We start from the raw sequence: 13,946 nt of genomic DNA on the forward strand, positions 1-13,946 counted from the left end.
TGATTTGGTCTAGTCTGATCTGATAAAATCTAAAATAAGTAATAAGGTCCTGAAATAAGGTAAATTAAACAGGGCCTAAATCAAAGAAAAGAATAAGATAACGAAAATAGTATATGCTAATGAAAGTGAGTTTTTGTGTAGATTGAGACACAAAAGGCAAATAATTACTGTATTCTGTAGACAGAGTTTGATTTCAAATCTTAAATACTAGGGGTGAGCAAGATCGGGTAACCGGTCAAAAATCTCATAACCAGTCCCGGAATCGATTACACCGGATCGTAAATTTCTAGATTCGGTCCCGAAACCGGCCAAACCGTGTCCCAAATTTCTAGATCCGGTGGGAACCGGTTCCAGAACCGGGTACCCGGTTCCTTCTGAGATTAATATTTTCTTTGCTATTCTTTGCTATTCCTTATTAAATTAGATAAGCCGTCTTTTGTCCCATAAAAATGATTAAAAAGATGAATATCAGAAAGGGTAAGAACTATTATTGATAAATCACGCTTAACTTCATCAAATCCCTTCTATACATCCACATTCTTCCAATAAAAATCTATAAACACACAATTCTAGCGCCTCTCCCCTTGTATAATCAACCAAAGATTAAATAAAACCCTACTATTCTAGCGGAAGTGTAAAACCACTAATACTGATTTTACATGAGTAGTATATATTTGCTCAATATTTTTGAGAAGCAAAACATATTGGTTTACCGCACGAAGGAGAAGGAGAAAGACCGAAGGTGAGAGATGAAGAGTGAATTTTAGATCTACAAATGAGAATAGGCAGAAAACTTAAGAGCTTTTAGGGTTTTTAGAGTCAAATGGGCTGGACTTTGAGCATTTCAATTACAAATTAATGAATTAGAATATCTACCCAAAGTAAAGTCCAGTGGGAAGTCAGTAATGAGTTAATGACACTTGCCTTGAGTTTTGGTAACACGTATCCAGTTTCAGAACCACTCCCAATGGATACCAAGTCCAGTAACCGGTTCCAACGGGTACCCTCCGAGTAATGGGTCTTTGAAATCAGGATCCGGAATCGGAACCGGTTATGACGGTTCCAAAATTTTGGAACCGGAACCTGTACCTGCGGGATCGGGTCCAGTTCCGGAACCAGCGGATCCTTGGCGGTTCCGATTCTGGGACCTGGTACCCGTTTTTTTGTGCTCACCCCTATTAAATACCACTCTATAAAAACTTTACCAACTAAAACAATTTGAAATCTATTGAGTTTTGGTTGACGAAAAGAGAAATAGTGGGGCTTGAAGTAAGGTGATTAAAATAAGATGTCGTTGTTCATTGAATTAACTAAGGAATCCTATAAAAAAGGGTGATGATAAAGGTCACAAGTTGCTACAACATTTAGTTGTCGCAATCTTACGTGTCGGAGTTTAATTGGTACATATAGGTGACACGTAGGCAATGAGTCATCATAATATTTTTACTATCAATGCAAAATTTTTACTATGAAAATATGTAAATAAGGTAATCGATATAAACAAGAAACAAATTAGAATATTAAGATTTTCCTACCTTTATTTTAAACATGTATAATAGGACATATAAGTTAAATATTTTAGATTCTAATTTAAATTATGACACATAAGCATGACATGTCATCATTGTGACACGGCTTAAAGGTCGCATGTTGCGACCTTTATCATTTTCGATAAAAAAATTCGTAGAACCAAAACCCCAAGATGTAACGTCATCACATACGTAGATGAGGGATTCAAAGTCAAGATTAATAAAGTACGTACGGAGTAGTCTAGCAAAGAAAAGTAACACACACGTACTAAATAAAAAATACTCACTCCGTCTCTTAATTTTCGCACCGCTTTTTTTTTTGGATCGTCGCTTAATACTTGCACCGCTTCAATAAATAGAAATTTATATCAATATTATATTATTTCTCACACTTACCTACTACCCCACCTACACCCTCACTCCCTACAAAAAATAATTTAAAAATTCACACCCTCACTTACCATTCCGCACTCTTTACACATTTCCCACTAACTATATTTAAAAAATACACCACTATCAACTAACACATACGAAGTATTAAATTAATAAGTCAATTCAAGTATTTTAAATTCCGCACCGGTTAAAACCAGTGCGAGTATTAAGGGACGGAGGGAGTAACAGAGTAAGATAACAAAAGTTCTGATGAGGCTAATATAGCTCTCTAACTATAAATACTCTTCATAAGATACATGACATTTTGTCAAATATTGTGTAATCTCGTATCATTCTCATTAATAACACACGTATATATAGTACAACTCAGTTACCTAAACCCTAGGTACACATTAGGTAACTTACCATAGTTAGGACTCTACAGAATATTCACAGAATAATATCTAATATCTTAACATATCTTAACATCCCCCCTCAAGGTGGAGCATGTAGATCTCGAATGCCCATCTTGTTCAAAAAAAACTCAAATTGCGCCTTCCCCAACGCTTTGGTGAAGATATCTGCTAACTGAACCTTCGTCGACACGTACGACGGACTGATGATCCCTTCCTTGATTGCATCTCGAATGAAATGACAATCTGACTCGATGTGTTTTGTCCTTTCATGGAACACCGGATTCTGTGCAATATGTAACGCAGACTGACTGTCGCAATACATCCTCATGCCTTGGTCGTGTGTCACCCCCAAGTCGCGTAGTAGTTGTTTCAACCACTTCAACTCACACGTCAGAGCTGCCATCGATCGATATTCTGCCTCAGCAGACGACCGAGAAACAGTATGTTGTTTCTTGGTCTTCCAAGAAACTGGAGACATACCAAGTGACACAAACCATCCAGTCACCGACCGACGCGTCATTGGACACCCTGCCCAATCCGAGTCGCACCACCCCTCCAACTGCAACGCACTGTCCGACCGAAGTAGTATACCTTGACCCGGACACTTCTTCAAATATCTCACTACTCGCAAAGCTGCTTCCCAATGTGCCTCCTTTGGTGCTTGCATAAATTGAGATAGGACATGTACAGAGTAGGCAACGTCTGGTCGCGTGACAGCCAAATAAACCAGACGTCCGATCAGACGCCTATACTGCTCACCGTCCGACAGATCTGGCCCGTCTGCCAATGCCAACCTATGATTCTGTTCCATGGGAAAGTCCACAGGCTTTGCTCCCAACAATCCGGCCTCGGAGATGATGTCGAGGGCATATTTTCTCTGACATACATAGAACCCTTGACTACTTCGTGCCACCTCTAACCCAAGGAAGTACTTCAGAGCCCCGAGGTCTTTCATTTTAAAACACTCCTTCAAGTATGCCTTAAAACTCTCAAGCGCAAACTTGTTATTGCCTGCGATAATCATGTCGTCCACATAAATGAGCACACTCAGCTGCAACGTACCTTTAGACAGAGTAAAGAGAGAATAATCGGACAGCGACTGTCGAAATCCATAGTGCTTCAATGCCGTCGACAACTTCTGGAACCAACATCTAGGTGCTTGTTTCAACCCATACAACGACTTTCTCATTCGACACACTTTGTCAAAGTGATTCTTCTGGAATCCAGGAGGAATCTTCATATAGATCTCTTCCTCCAAGTCACCGTGCAAGAACGCATTGTGGACGTCCATCTGATGCACGTCCCACTGTTTGACAGCTGCGACAGCTAGGAAAGTTCGAATTGTCGCCATCTTCGCGACGGGAGCAAATGTCTCATTATAATCCAACCCTTCCTCCTGATGATTCCCTAAACATACCAATCGAGCCTTCAGTCTCAACAAATTCCCATCCTCATCACGCTTCTCAGTATACACCCATTTACTCCCCAGTGCTTTCTTCCCTTCCGGTAAAATTTCCAACGTCCATGTCCCCTGTTCCTCCAACGCGTCGATTTCAGCAGCCATTGCCTGACGCCACCCCTCATGCTGCATCGCTTGTTTAAAACTCTTAGGAACTTGCCCTTCTTGCAATGCTGCTATATAATGCCTGTGCTTTGACGAAAAACGCTCATAATTAACAAAATATGTGATAGGATAAGGAGTACCTGAGAGTGATGACGCCGTAGGTGTTTTGTCGGAAGTACTATATTTTTCCCGTATAGTATGTATCACACAGTCTTTCAGATTTGTCGACGGAAACTTCGCACGCTTCCCCCTTCCTAACTCCGTATCCTCCACACACTGCCTTGTCTCACTCTCGTCACTACCCGTCGTCTCCTCTACACCTGTCTGTGAGGAGACGACGTCTGAATCCACTCGACTAGGAGTTTCATGTTGTTGTTCCTCCCTCCCAGGCGACGACACTCCCCTGTCGTCGCCACTGGTCAATGACACCCCCTCATCAGCTCCCGGATGCGACAATACTCCCTCAGTATCACCTGTAGGCGGCGACACCCCAGCAGTATCACCTGCACGCGACGACACGGTCTCAGGACCCGTAGTCCCACTCTCATCCAAACTCCAATGGTCAAGCCCCCCATGACCATCATGCACCAGTGGCAACACATCGGATTCATCTACAAAAGGAAACGTCCCTTCATGAAACTTGACATCCCGTGAGACGAAGAACTCATGTGTCTCTAGATCATAAAGTTGCCATCCCTTCCTGCCAAACGGATAACCCAAAAACACACATCGGCGACTCCGAGACTCAAACTTATCCCCTTTACACCGGAGATTATATGCATAACACAGACACCCAAACACGCGGATAGGCACATACGATGGTGGTTTACCAAACAACATCTCATAAGGTATTTTATTGTCAAGGATCGGGGTAGGTGTACGGTTTATCAAGTAACAGGCGGCCAAAATACATTCCCCCCAAAATTTTATTGGAAGATTTCCTTGAAAACGTAACGCCCTCCCAACATTCAAAATATGTTGGTGTTTTCTCTCGACTCTCCCATTTTGTTGAGGCGTCCCAACACACGACGACTCAAACAGAATCCCATGTTGACGAAAATAATTTTGTAAGCAATTGAATTCAGTACCATTATCACTGCGTACTACTCGAAGGGATCTATTAAACTGACACTTAATCATGGCAACAAAATTAAGAAATGTCGATGCAACTTCCATTTTATTACTCAGTAAATAAATCCACACACCTCTAGAATAATCGTCAACAATGGTAAAAAAATACTTTGCCCCACAAGACGAGGGAGTCTTGTAGGGTCCCCATAAATCAAGATGAACCAATTCAAATGTGCGACTAGCACGACTAACACTAACTGGAAAACTCTCCCTACATTGTCTCGCCCGCGGACATACATCACAAATTGTTTTATTCTTCCTAATCTTATGACTCACTTGAGGAAGTAACTGCAACACTTTTTCCGACGGATGCCCCATCCGTTGATGCCACAAGTCGACCACACACTCCACTGCTAGCACACGAACCTTTGGAGCCCCACGGAAAAAATATAGTCCTTCCTGTCGATCACCTACGCCAATCACCATCCTCGTCGAGCGGTCCTGAAGAACACACATTTTGTTAGTAAATTGAGCAGCACAATGTAATTCGTCACTTAATTGAGTTACAGAAATTAAATTGCAGTTCAATTTAGGCACAAATAGAACATTATCAAGCACGAAACCATCCTCCAAGACCACCGAACCATATTGGTTTGAATTTGCAGGTTGACCGTCCGGCAACACAACCTGTTGATTTCTTGATGTCTTGATATTTCTCAGGATTGAAATATCACCCGTCACATGACGTGATGCCCCACTGTCAACAATCCATCGTAAATCAAGATTACCTTGCAACTTGTTTGAAGGTCGTGACAAGATGTCAACTATTTGCTGGACTTGCTCCTTCGTCACCCCAACAAGCTCATGATTGATTGTCGTCACTGCACCCTGCGATCCGTCTCCACTCGTCACAGTGGTTGTCGCCCCTCCTGTGGCATTGCTCACGGCATTGGCACGAGCGACACCACTGGTCGACGACGCTGCCCCACGAGCTACTCTGCCTCCTCTAATCGACGTCCTGCCTCCTCGACCAGGCCCTCGTCCACCTCGTTTCTTCTCATCCCACCATTCAGGAAATCCAATCAGCTGATAACAAGTTTCTTCCTCATGACCCTCACGATTGCAATGACCACAAAATCTGCCACTGACATCTCCCGACCTCGACCGAGCCTTAGTCTCGACCTTGAACGCCATGACACTCTCCGGACCTCTCGCAGCCTTGGCGCGCATGGTCTCGGTATTCATAACCGTCTGGTACGCCTCGTCGAGTCCTGGCAACGGCGATCGTGCTAACAGTTGTGCACGAATGGCTTCATAGTGATCATCCAGGCCAATTAGGAAATAGTGCAGACGATCTTCATCGTGAATGTCCCCCACCTGCTTCGCTATATTACACGTACAACCCGCACATACACACCTGGGAACTCGTGCATACTGTACGTACTCCTTCCATACCTTCGACAAGCGGCCATAGTACTCCATGACGCCCTCAGACGTGCCCTGCTTGCAACCACTCAGAGCCATCTTAATATGGCAGACCCTGGTGCCCGACACGACGCAGTACCGCGTCCTCAAATGACTCCACAACTCGTGAGCAATATCAAAGTCCTCCAGATTCGAACGCAAACTCTCGTCAATGGTGTTTGTGATCCAAGACACCACCATCGAATTGACCGCAATCCAATGTTTCATCTTCGTCTCGTCCATAATGGGTTCCTTCACAGAACCGTCAAGAAATCCAAATTTGAATTTTGAAATCATCGAGCGACGAACGGCTTTGGCCCATTCATCGTAGTTCGATGCTCCTCTTAGTTTCACAGGGGTGATAACAATACCGGGGCCGTCGCCTGACCCGAGATAGTAGTCTAGGTCGACGGCGGCGGCGATGACCTTTGGTGGTGCCTCCTCATCGGAACTCATAGTGATACTTAAGGAATTGTTATCTCCTGATCTCAATACTCAACAAGCGAAGAAAGTCGCTGTTCTCAATACTCGGCTACACTCTCTCAAATTTCTTGCGGAAAAAAAAAATCTAGGGTTTTTAACCTAGGCTCATGATACCATGTCAAATATTGTGTAATCTCGTATCATTCTCATTAATAACACACGTATATATAGTACAACTCAGTTACCTAAACCCTAGGTACACATTAGGTAACTTACCATAGTTAGGACTCTACAGAATATTCACAGAATAATATCTAATATCTTAACATATCTTAACACATTTTATCAAGTAATAAAACAACTTACTTTGTCTCTTCACCATTTTACTTAATTAAATACACTTAATTCAATTCGTAGCCATGGGAATCAAGGTTCATGGAGTCCCTCACGGTGCCACCCTCCGTGTTTTGGCCGCTCTTGAAGAGAAGGAGATCGATTTCGAATTGGTTACCGTTGATTTGAGAACCGGTGCCCACAAACAACAACCTTTTCTTTCCCTCAACGTAAGCGCACCCTATTTTGTTATCCATCGCAAACTATGTTCTATATTCTAATTACTTTATTTTCGTTTGTCTCAAATCAAATATGTTCAAATAATATAATTGCCTACTTCGTACTACTACCTCCGTTTCAAAAAGTTTTTTACGCTTTGGAAAATGTGTCCAAATTATAAAAACTTTGACCGTAAATTCTCACCATTATATACATCAAAACGTTACATGTAAGATCTTGTTAGATTGGTCTCGGGATGTATTTTCATAATATCAAATTTTTATAATTTTTTCACATACAAAATTGGATATATTAGTAGTTAAATATTGCATTGGAATCCGTGCAAATAGTAACTGTAAAGATCTTTTTGAAACGGAGGTAGTACATAATAAGGTAAGATAATCATTGAAATAAATGATCCGGTATGAGTTATATAGACTTATAGAGTATTAGAGTTAAATAACTAAATGATGATCTATAGACCTCAAATCCATGTTATGATCTAAATTGCTGATCTTTCTTTGCTAATAGAAGGTTTTTTTTTTTTTTTTTTGATTTTTAATAATAAGGACCTTTGGGCCCTTTGAAATCTTAGTCCCGTGCTACTGGCCGGTACAATTTGACTTGTCACACAACATCTACATTTAATCATGTACTTCCTTCGATTTTTAATACTGACAACGTTTGGATTTTTTACACTATTCACATATAAAATAAGGTAAGATAATCATTTATTCGTCCCTTAAATATTATTCCTTTTACGTTTTTACGGTCTCTGAAAATGACTTAAAGCTAAATATCTACTATAATTCTATATGCGCAAAAATCATAAAAGATAAATATTCTAAAAATGACGAATCTTTTATGACTGTCAAGTGCCAACTACATTATGAATCAGTGAGAAAAGTTATTGAGCCATTAAATTAAATTGGGTTAATTATTCAGGGATGGAATTGAAGGAGTAGAATATATTTTACAAAGTTCTTCTTCAATCATGAGTTACAACACTTGTCAATGTCAATACTTCAATGGAAAGCTGATACATATACCCCTGGGTATGGAATAGTGTCATACCCTGGGCTCTCATTGGTTTATTTCACATAAGCAACCCCACATGGGATTTAAATTTAAATCCAAAATAGCAACCCCACATGAAATTTATAAATCTAAACCAATTGCAGTTTAGGGTAAGACACTATTCCATATCCAGTGGGTATATGTAGCCTTTTCGACTTCAATGGTTAAGCAGGTTCTTTGATCTAAAAAACAACATATCTGTTGATTCTGTTTTTGTCATGTAATATGCAGCCATTTGGTCAAATTCCAGCTTTTGAAGATGGAAATCTCAAGCTATTTGGTAAGACATACATTCAACTTAAACTCTACTGCTCTATTTCTGAATGTTTTTTACTATAAATTAATCGAAAATGATAAAGGTCGTAATATGCGACCTTTAAACCGTATTACACTGATGACATGCAGGTAATGCTTATGTGTCATGAAAGTAATTTGAAACTAAAATAATTAAATCATCAAATTATAAATTAAATGTTGACTTACATGTTAAACAGAATCAAGGGCAATTACAAAATACATAGCATACAACTACGAAAGCCAAGGAACTCCCTTAGTAAAGAAAGAAGGAAAACAAATGGCAGACTTAGCCATATGGTTGGAAGTTGAGGCTCACCAATTCGACCCAGTAGCCACTAAACTCAACTACGAGCTTGTTTTCAAGAATTTATTCTTAGGCTTGGAAACCGACAATGCTGTTGTCGAGGAGAACGAAGATCCTTGATGTTTACGAGACACGTTTGGCTAAGACCAAGTACTTAGCTGGTGACTCCTTCACTTTGGCTGATCTTCATCATTTGCATGGACTTCAATACTTGAAAGGTACTAAAGTGAACCGGTTGTTCGATGAACGTCCTCATGTGAGTGCTTGGTGCAAGGATATCTTGGCTAGGCCTGCTTGGCAAAAGGTTGTGGCTTTGCAAAAAGAAACCTAAACACATTAATATTTATCACCATTATAGGCTTTTTATTGTTGTACGGAGTATGTAACTTCAAACCTAATGTGTACTTTTTTTTTTTGATAATTTGTTGTTATTTTATTGACTTTGGCATGGGTTCCAAGTCGGATCAGCCCATTTGCATTTTAGTCCGATTACAAGCAATTGAAAAGAAGGAGGGAGCATTCAGTGCTATTTTATGGTTTACAACAGTTACAACCATGCAACAAACTCATCTTGTCTGCGTAAGCCTTGCCTTGCTAGCGCATCTGCTACCGTGTTGGACTCACCCTCACGACCTTTGTATGTAATGTCTATGCTCATCCCCTTTTTCCTGGCCATGTCTATGTAGTTGAGAATAAAAGTGAGGTTCCAAGGCCCAGGTTTTAGATTTGAGCACCATTTTACTGCATTATCTGAGTCGGACTCCGCCACCAGCTTGTATTGATGTAAATGTTCATGTGCCATGAAGATTTTTATTGCCCTGTGAATTGCAAGTACTTCAGCGTGGTTTATTTCCACAGGTGGGATAGGGCTAGAGAATAAACACATGAATGTGCCATGGCAATCTCGTAGGACCCCACCGATCGATGATCTTTTTTCGATCGGGTTTAGAGATGCATCCACGTTCCACTTTAGGGTTGTACTGCTTGGCGGTGACCATGTGTTTGGGATCTTGGGCAGAGTTCTTGGCGTCCCTTTTGACAGTCTCTCGTCCCAGCGTAGGCAATGGGGGTTGCGAATGATATCATCAGAGTTGTACGGGAAGGAGTCACCCCAACCCTTGATCCACCAGCTGAGTCTTAGGAGGATAAGTGTTTGAAGTTGAGCTATGGAGCTTGATTTGTTTTCAAAGCATCTTGAGTTTCTTTCTCGCCAAACCTAATGTGTACTTGTGTTTTACTATTTGTACTACGGCTATTATTGTAACACTTCTCTATCATACTACGAAGTAATAAAATATACAAATATGTTGGGTTTTTCTCATTATTGTATTTTACCAAGTATTCATCCCGTCCCTTTTTATTCTTTATGTTTGGTTCATGCACGGGATTTAATAAATAATTAATATGGATAATTTTTTTTTCCTTTTTGTTTAACTTAAATAATGCAAATACTTTCACTTGAAAAATTTAACATTGGAAAAAAGGGAAAGATTTGATGTTCCAAAAAAAGTGTTAGAAATTTAAAGGTCAAAATGACCCACTGAAGTTGAATGGTTGAAATAATCATTTGAACAATTTTTGACAAAATGTTACTGTTAGGAACTTTTATGCTACAATATCAAAGGATAGATTCTAAGTGTAAAAATTAAAATGATACACTAGAAACAAAAAGCGTAAAGAATATATATTGGTACGGAGGGAGTAATATATTTCTACTATTTGAGATATCGATGCATTATTTTTCTATTTCACTAGTGTTCTAAAATATCGTATATTACCTCCATTTTAAAATAATCTTTAAAATTACTATTGAGCAAATTTTAAAATGATCATCTAATCCAAAAAACATAAATGTGTAAAAAGGTGAATGAATATAATAAAATTGCCAGATAATCTAATTTGAAAAAATGATCTAACCGGAAAACCCCGATTCAGTATCCACAAACTAGATATTGACCTGGAATCCTGTCCCAAACTCGATCGAGCCAATAATAGAAAATCACCCGAAACCAAAATGGAAGACCAATACCCAAACCAGTGGCAGGACGACGATTTTTGAATCGGGGTGTCTAACATGTTAACATAACAATTTTTTAAGTTGTACTATTTCTAATAAATATAAGGTATCTACGTACGTTTTTTAATTACAAAATTGGACGGGCGGGCGCCCATTTTTCTCTCACTGTCCGCCGCTGACCCGGACCCGACCCGAATAAAAGTGATCCGAAATGAGCCAATCTGAATCCAGTCCAAACAACAAGTTTATCGGGTCTAGGAAGGAAGGAGTACAAGTGTACAACCGTTACTAATAAGGTACGTGGAGGGAGTCAAATGGAACATGGATTTCCATATTCATAATACGAAGTCAACATTTAACATTTGAAATTGGGAGCAATTAATTAGACCATTCTTTTCCCATTGCGTTGAACAAAAAAGGCATGCATGCATTGGCGGAGGAGCTTGTAGTAGGTGCACCACTGCATGGAGAACACGTACTAGATATCTTAGGCCTAGCTTGTATTGGATGGATGAATTGCATGAATATTTATTGGCTAAATAAATTGATGCGTATAAATATGAGCAACGTAACTAAATTTACACCCATTCTTATCCTATTACTATCATAAAATACAATGGCAACAAAAACATCCATGGTGTACAACGTAACTCGGCAGGCAGCGGAGCTAGTTCCTCCTGCAGGGCCCACCCCATTCGAGTATAAGGAACTTTCAGACATTGACACTCTCCGGTTTCATGTCTGGGTAATCCAGTTCTACAAGAAGGAAGAAGGTGATAACGCGGTCGGGTCCATCTTTAGGAGACGGGACCCGGCCAAGGTTATCAAGGAGGCCGTGGCAAAGGCATTGGTGTGGTATTACCCCTTAGCCGGGCGACTTTTGGAGATATCCGGGAGGAAACTGGTGGTGGATTGTAATAGGGAAGGGATCTTGTTTGTTGAGGCTGATGCTGATGTTACACTTGAGGACTTTGGTGTGCCACCTCTTCCTCCTTTTCCTTGTCTTGAACAACTTATATCTAATGTTCCCGGTTCTACTGCTATCTTAGGTACCCCGTTAATTCTCATCCAGGTAATTCCATTATATATTTTAGTTATTATACCAAGTACTTCGTGCAGTGTATAGATTATAATATTACAGGCAATAACATCATTAAGTCCATTCGAATGATACTTCCTAATTGGCTCAGTAACATCATATCATCAATTACTTTGACTTGTTGCCATTTTTTGTATACAAACGTTGACTTGATTTTTCTTACTAATTTATTCTAAACTACAAATCAACTCTTTTTATACATTTTTACTTTTGTGCGTATACTCATTCAGGTTTTTTTGCACTATATATATACTAATTGCACATTTGCACTCTGAGTTTTTGCACTATTTATTTACTCATTCCGGGGTTTTTTTTCAAGCACATCAATCATTTTAATTGTCATAGGTGTCTAGGTAAAATAATGTGCTAAAATAACAGGAGTAGAGTAATTACTTGTACTAGTAGTTTTTAAATTGCACAATTAATAATGGTACCATGCACGTTTTAGCAACTACCAACAAATCAACAATCCAACATGATACATGACTATATTGATATAATTTGAATTTGTTTGTGAACAGGTGACTAGACTTAAATGTGGTGGATTCATATTATCAGTCCGATTAAACCACGCAATGAGTGATGCTGGAGGCCTAGTTCAATTCATGCACGCAGTGGCTGAGCTCGCTCGTGGGGCGGATTCACCATCGGTTCTGCCTGTATGGGACCGTCATCTTCTCAACGCTCGTGATCCACCCCGTATAACTTGTGACCACCCTGAGTATGATGGGATACCTGATACTACCCGCACCATTAATCCACGTGATGACATAGTTCACAATTCCTTTTTCTTTGGTATGTTTCCTAATTATTCCTACGGTCTACGGAGTACTTTTTTCTGGTTTAGTTGCAACCTTTATTTTATTCATTTTAATAATGACTCATTGAATTATAACAGGGCCCACCGAAATAGCAGCTCTCAAGCGTTTCATCCCACCACACCAAAAAGCATCAACATTTGAAATCCTTACAGCATGTCTATGGAGGTGCCGCACAATCAGCCTACAACTCGACCCGGAAGAAACAGTTCGAATAATGTGTATGGTAAATTCTCGAAACATATTTAACCCACCATTACCTTCAGGATATTACGGAAATGCCATTGCCTATTCGGGAGCTTCTTCCTCCGCTGGCAAAATTTCCAAAAACCCAATTGGGTACGCTTTAGACCTCATCAAAAAAACCAAGGCTAAAGTCACACAAGAGTTCATGATGTCACTCGCTGACCTCATGGTCATCAAAGGTAGACCCCGCTTCAATGAAACCTTCGTGGTTTCTGATATCACCCGGGCCGGTTTTGATGAATTGGACTATGGTTGGGGCCCGCCCGTTTACGGCGGCAACGTCATACCCGGAACGTATCGTATAAGTGTTTATGTTCCACTTAAGAATTGGAAAGGAGAGAAAGGAATCTTTGTTCCTATTTGTTTGCCTCGAAAAGCTATGAAGATTTTTGTTAAGGAGTTAAATGAGTTGTTACGTGATTTGCCGGAACATCGAATTGCTAGTTCTAGATCATCCCCTTCTATTTTTTCTTATTTGTGATATTTAATAGTAATCTCTCTCTCAATTAGTGATCTCTTGACTAGTCTCCAATGTATTGACACTCTTTTTGTGGGAAATAAGATCCAACTATTTACGAGGGTCGTTTCAGATGGGTGCGTGGTACTATACTACTAGTACTATATTGTACAATGCGAGTTATACAACTTGTTTTGTGCATGTCGTTTTAAATTTATTGGATGTTGTTGACAAATGATG

The 13,946-nt window shown here is 40.0% G+C and overlaps 1 protein-coding gene and 1 pseudogene across 1 annotated transcript; both read left to right on the forward strand.

The window, feature by feature from the left end:
* Nucleotides 1-7,182: 7,182 nt before the first annotated feature.
* Nucleotides 7,183-10,390, forward strand: LOC110795461 (glutathione S-transferase-like; annotated as a pseudogene).
* A 1,303-nt stretch (nt 10,391-11,693) lies between these two features.
* Nucleotides 11,694-13,879, forward strand: LOC110795451 (benzyl alcohol O-benzoyltransferase-like). The gene is made up of 3 exons (XM_022000466.2): nt 11,694-12,158; nt 12,707-12,980; nt 13,084-13,879. Exons 1-3 carry the CDS (start codon nt 11,703-11,705, stop codon nt 13,728-13,730), a joined length of 1,377 nt encoding a protein of 458 aa, XP_021856158.1. The 5' UTR covers nt 11,694-11,702; the 3' UTR covers nt 13,731-13,879.
* The last annotated feature ends 67 nt before the right edge of the window (nt 13,880-13,946 follow it).

This window comes from Spinacia oleracea, chromosome 6 (genome assembly GCF_020520425.1).
Source record: "Spinacia oleracea cultivar Varoflay chromosome 6, BTI_SOV_V1, whole genome shotgun sequence".
Taxonomy (NCBI): Eukaryota; Viridiplantae; Streptophyta; class Magnoliopsida; order Caryophyllales; family Amaranthaceae; genus Spinacia; species Spinacia oleracea.

Excerpts from the sequence above, each read along its gene's own strand:
- LOC110795451 (XM_022000466.2), top strand. The coding sequence starts at position 11,703 with ATGGCAACAAAAACATCCATGGTGTACAACGTAACTCGGCAGGCAGCG. Across the intron at positions 12,159-12,706 it reads CCCCGTTAATTCTCATCCAG|GTGACTAGACTTAAATGTGG; the intron begins GTAATTCCATTA and ends GTTTGTGAACAG. Across the intron at positions 12,981-13,083 it reads TCACAATTCCTTTTTCTTTG|GGCCCACCGAAATAGCAGCT; the intron begins GTATGTTTCCTA and ends GAATTATAACAG.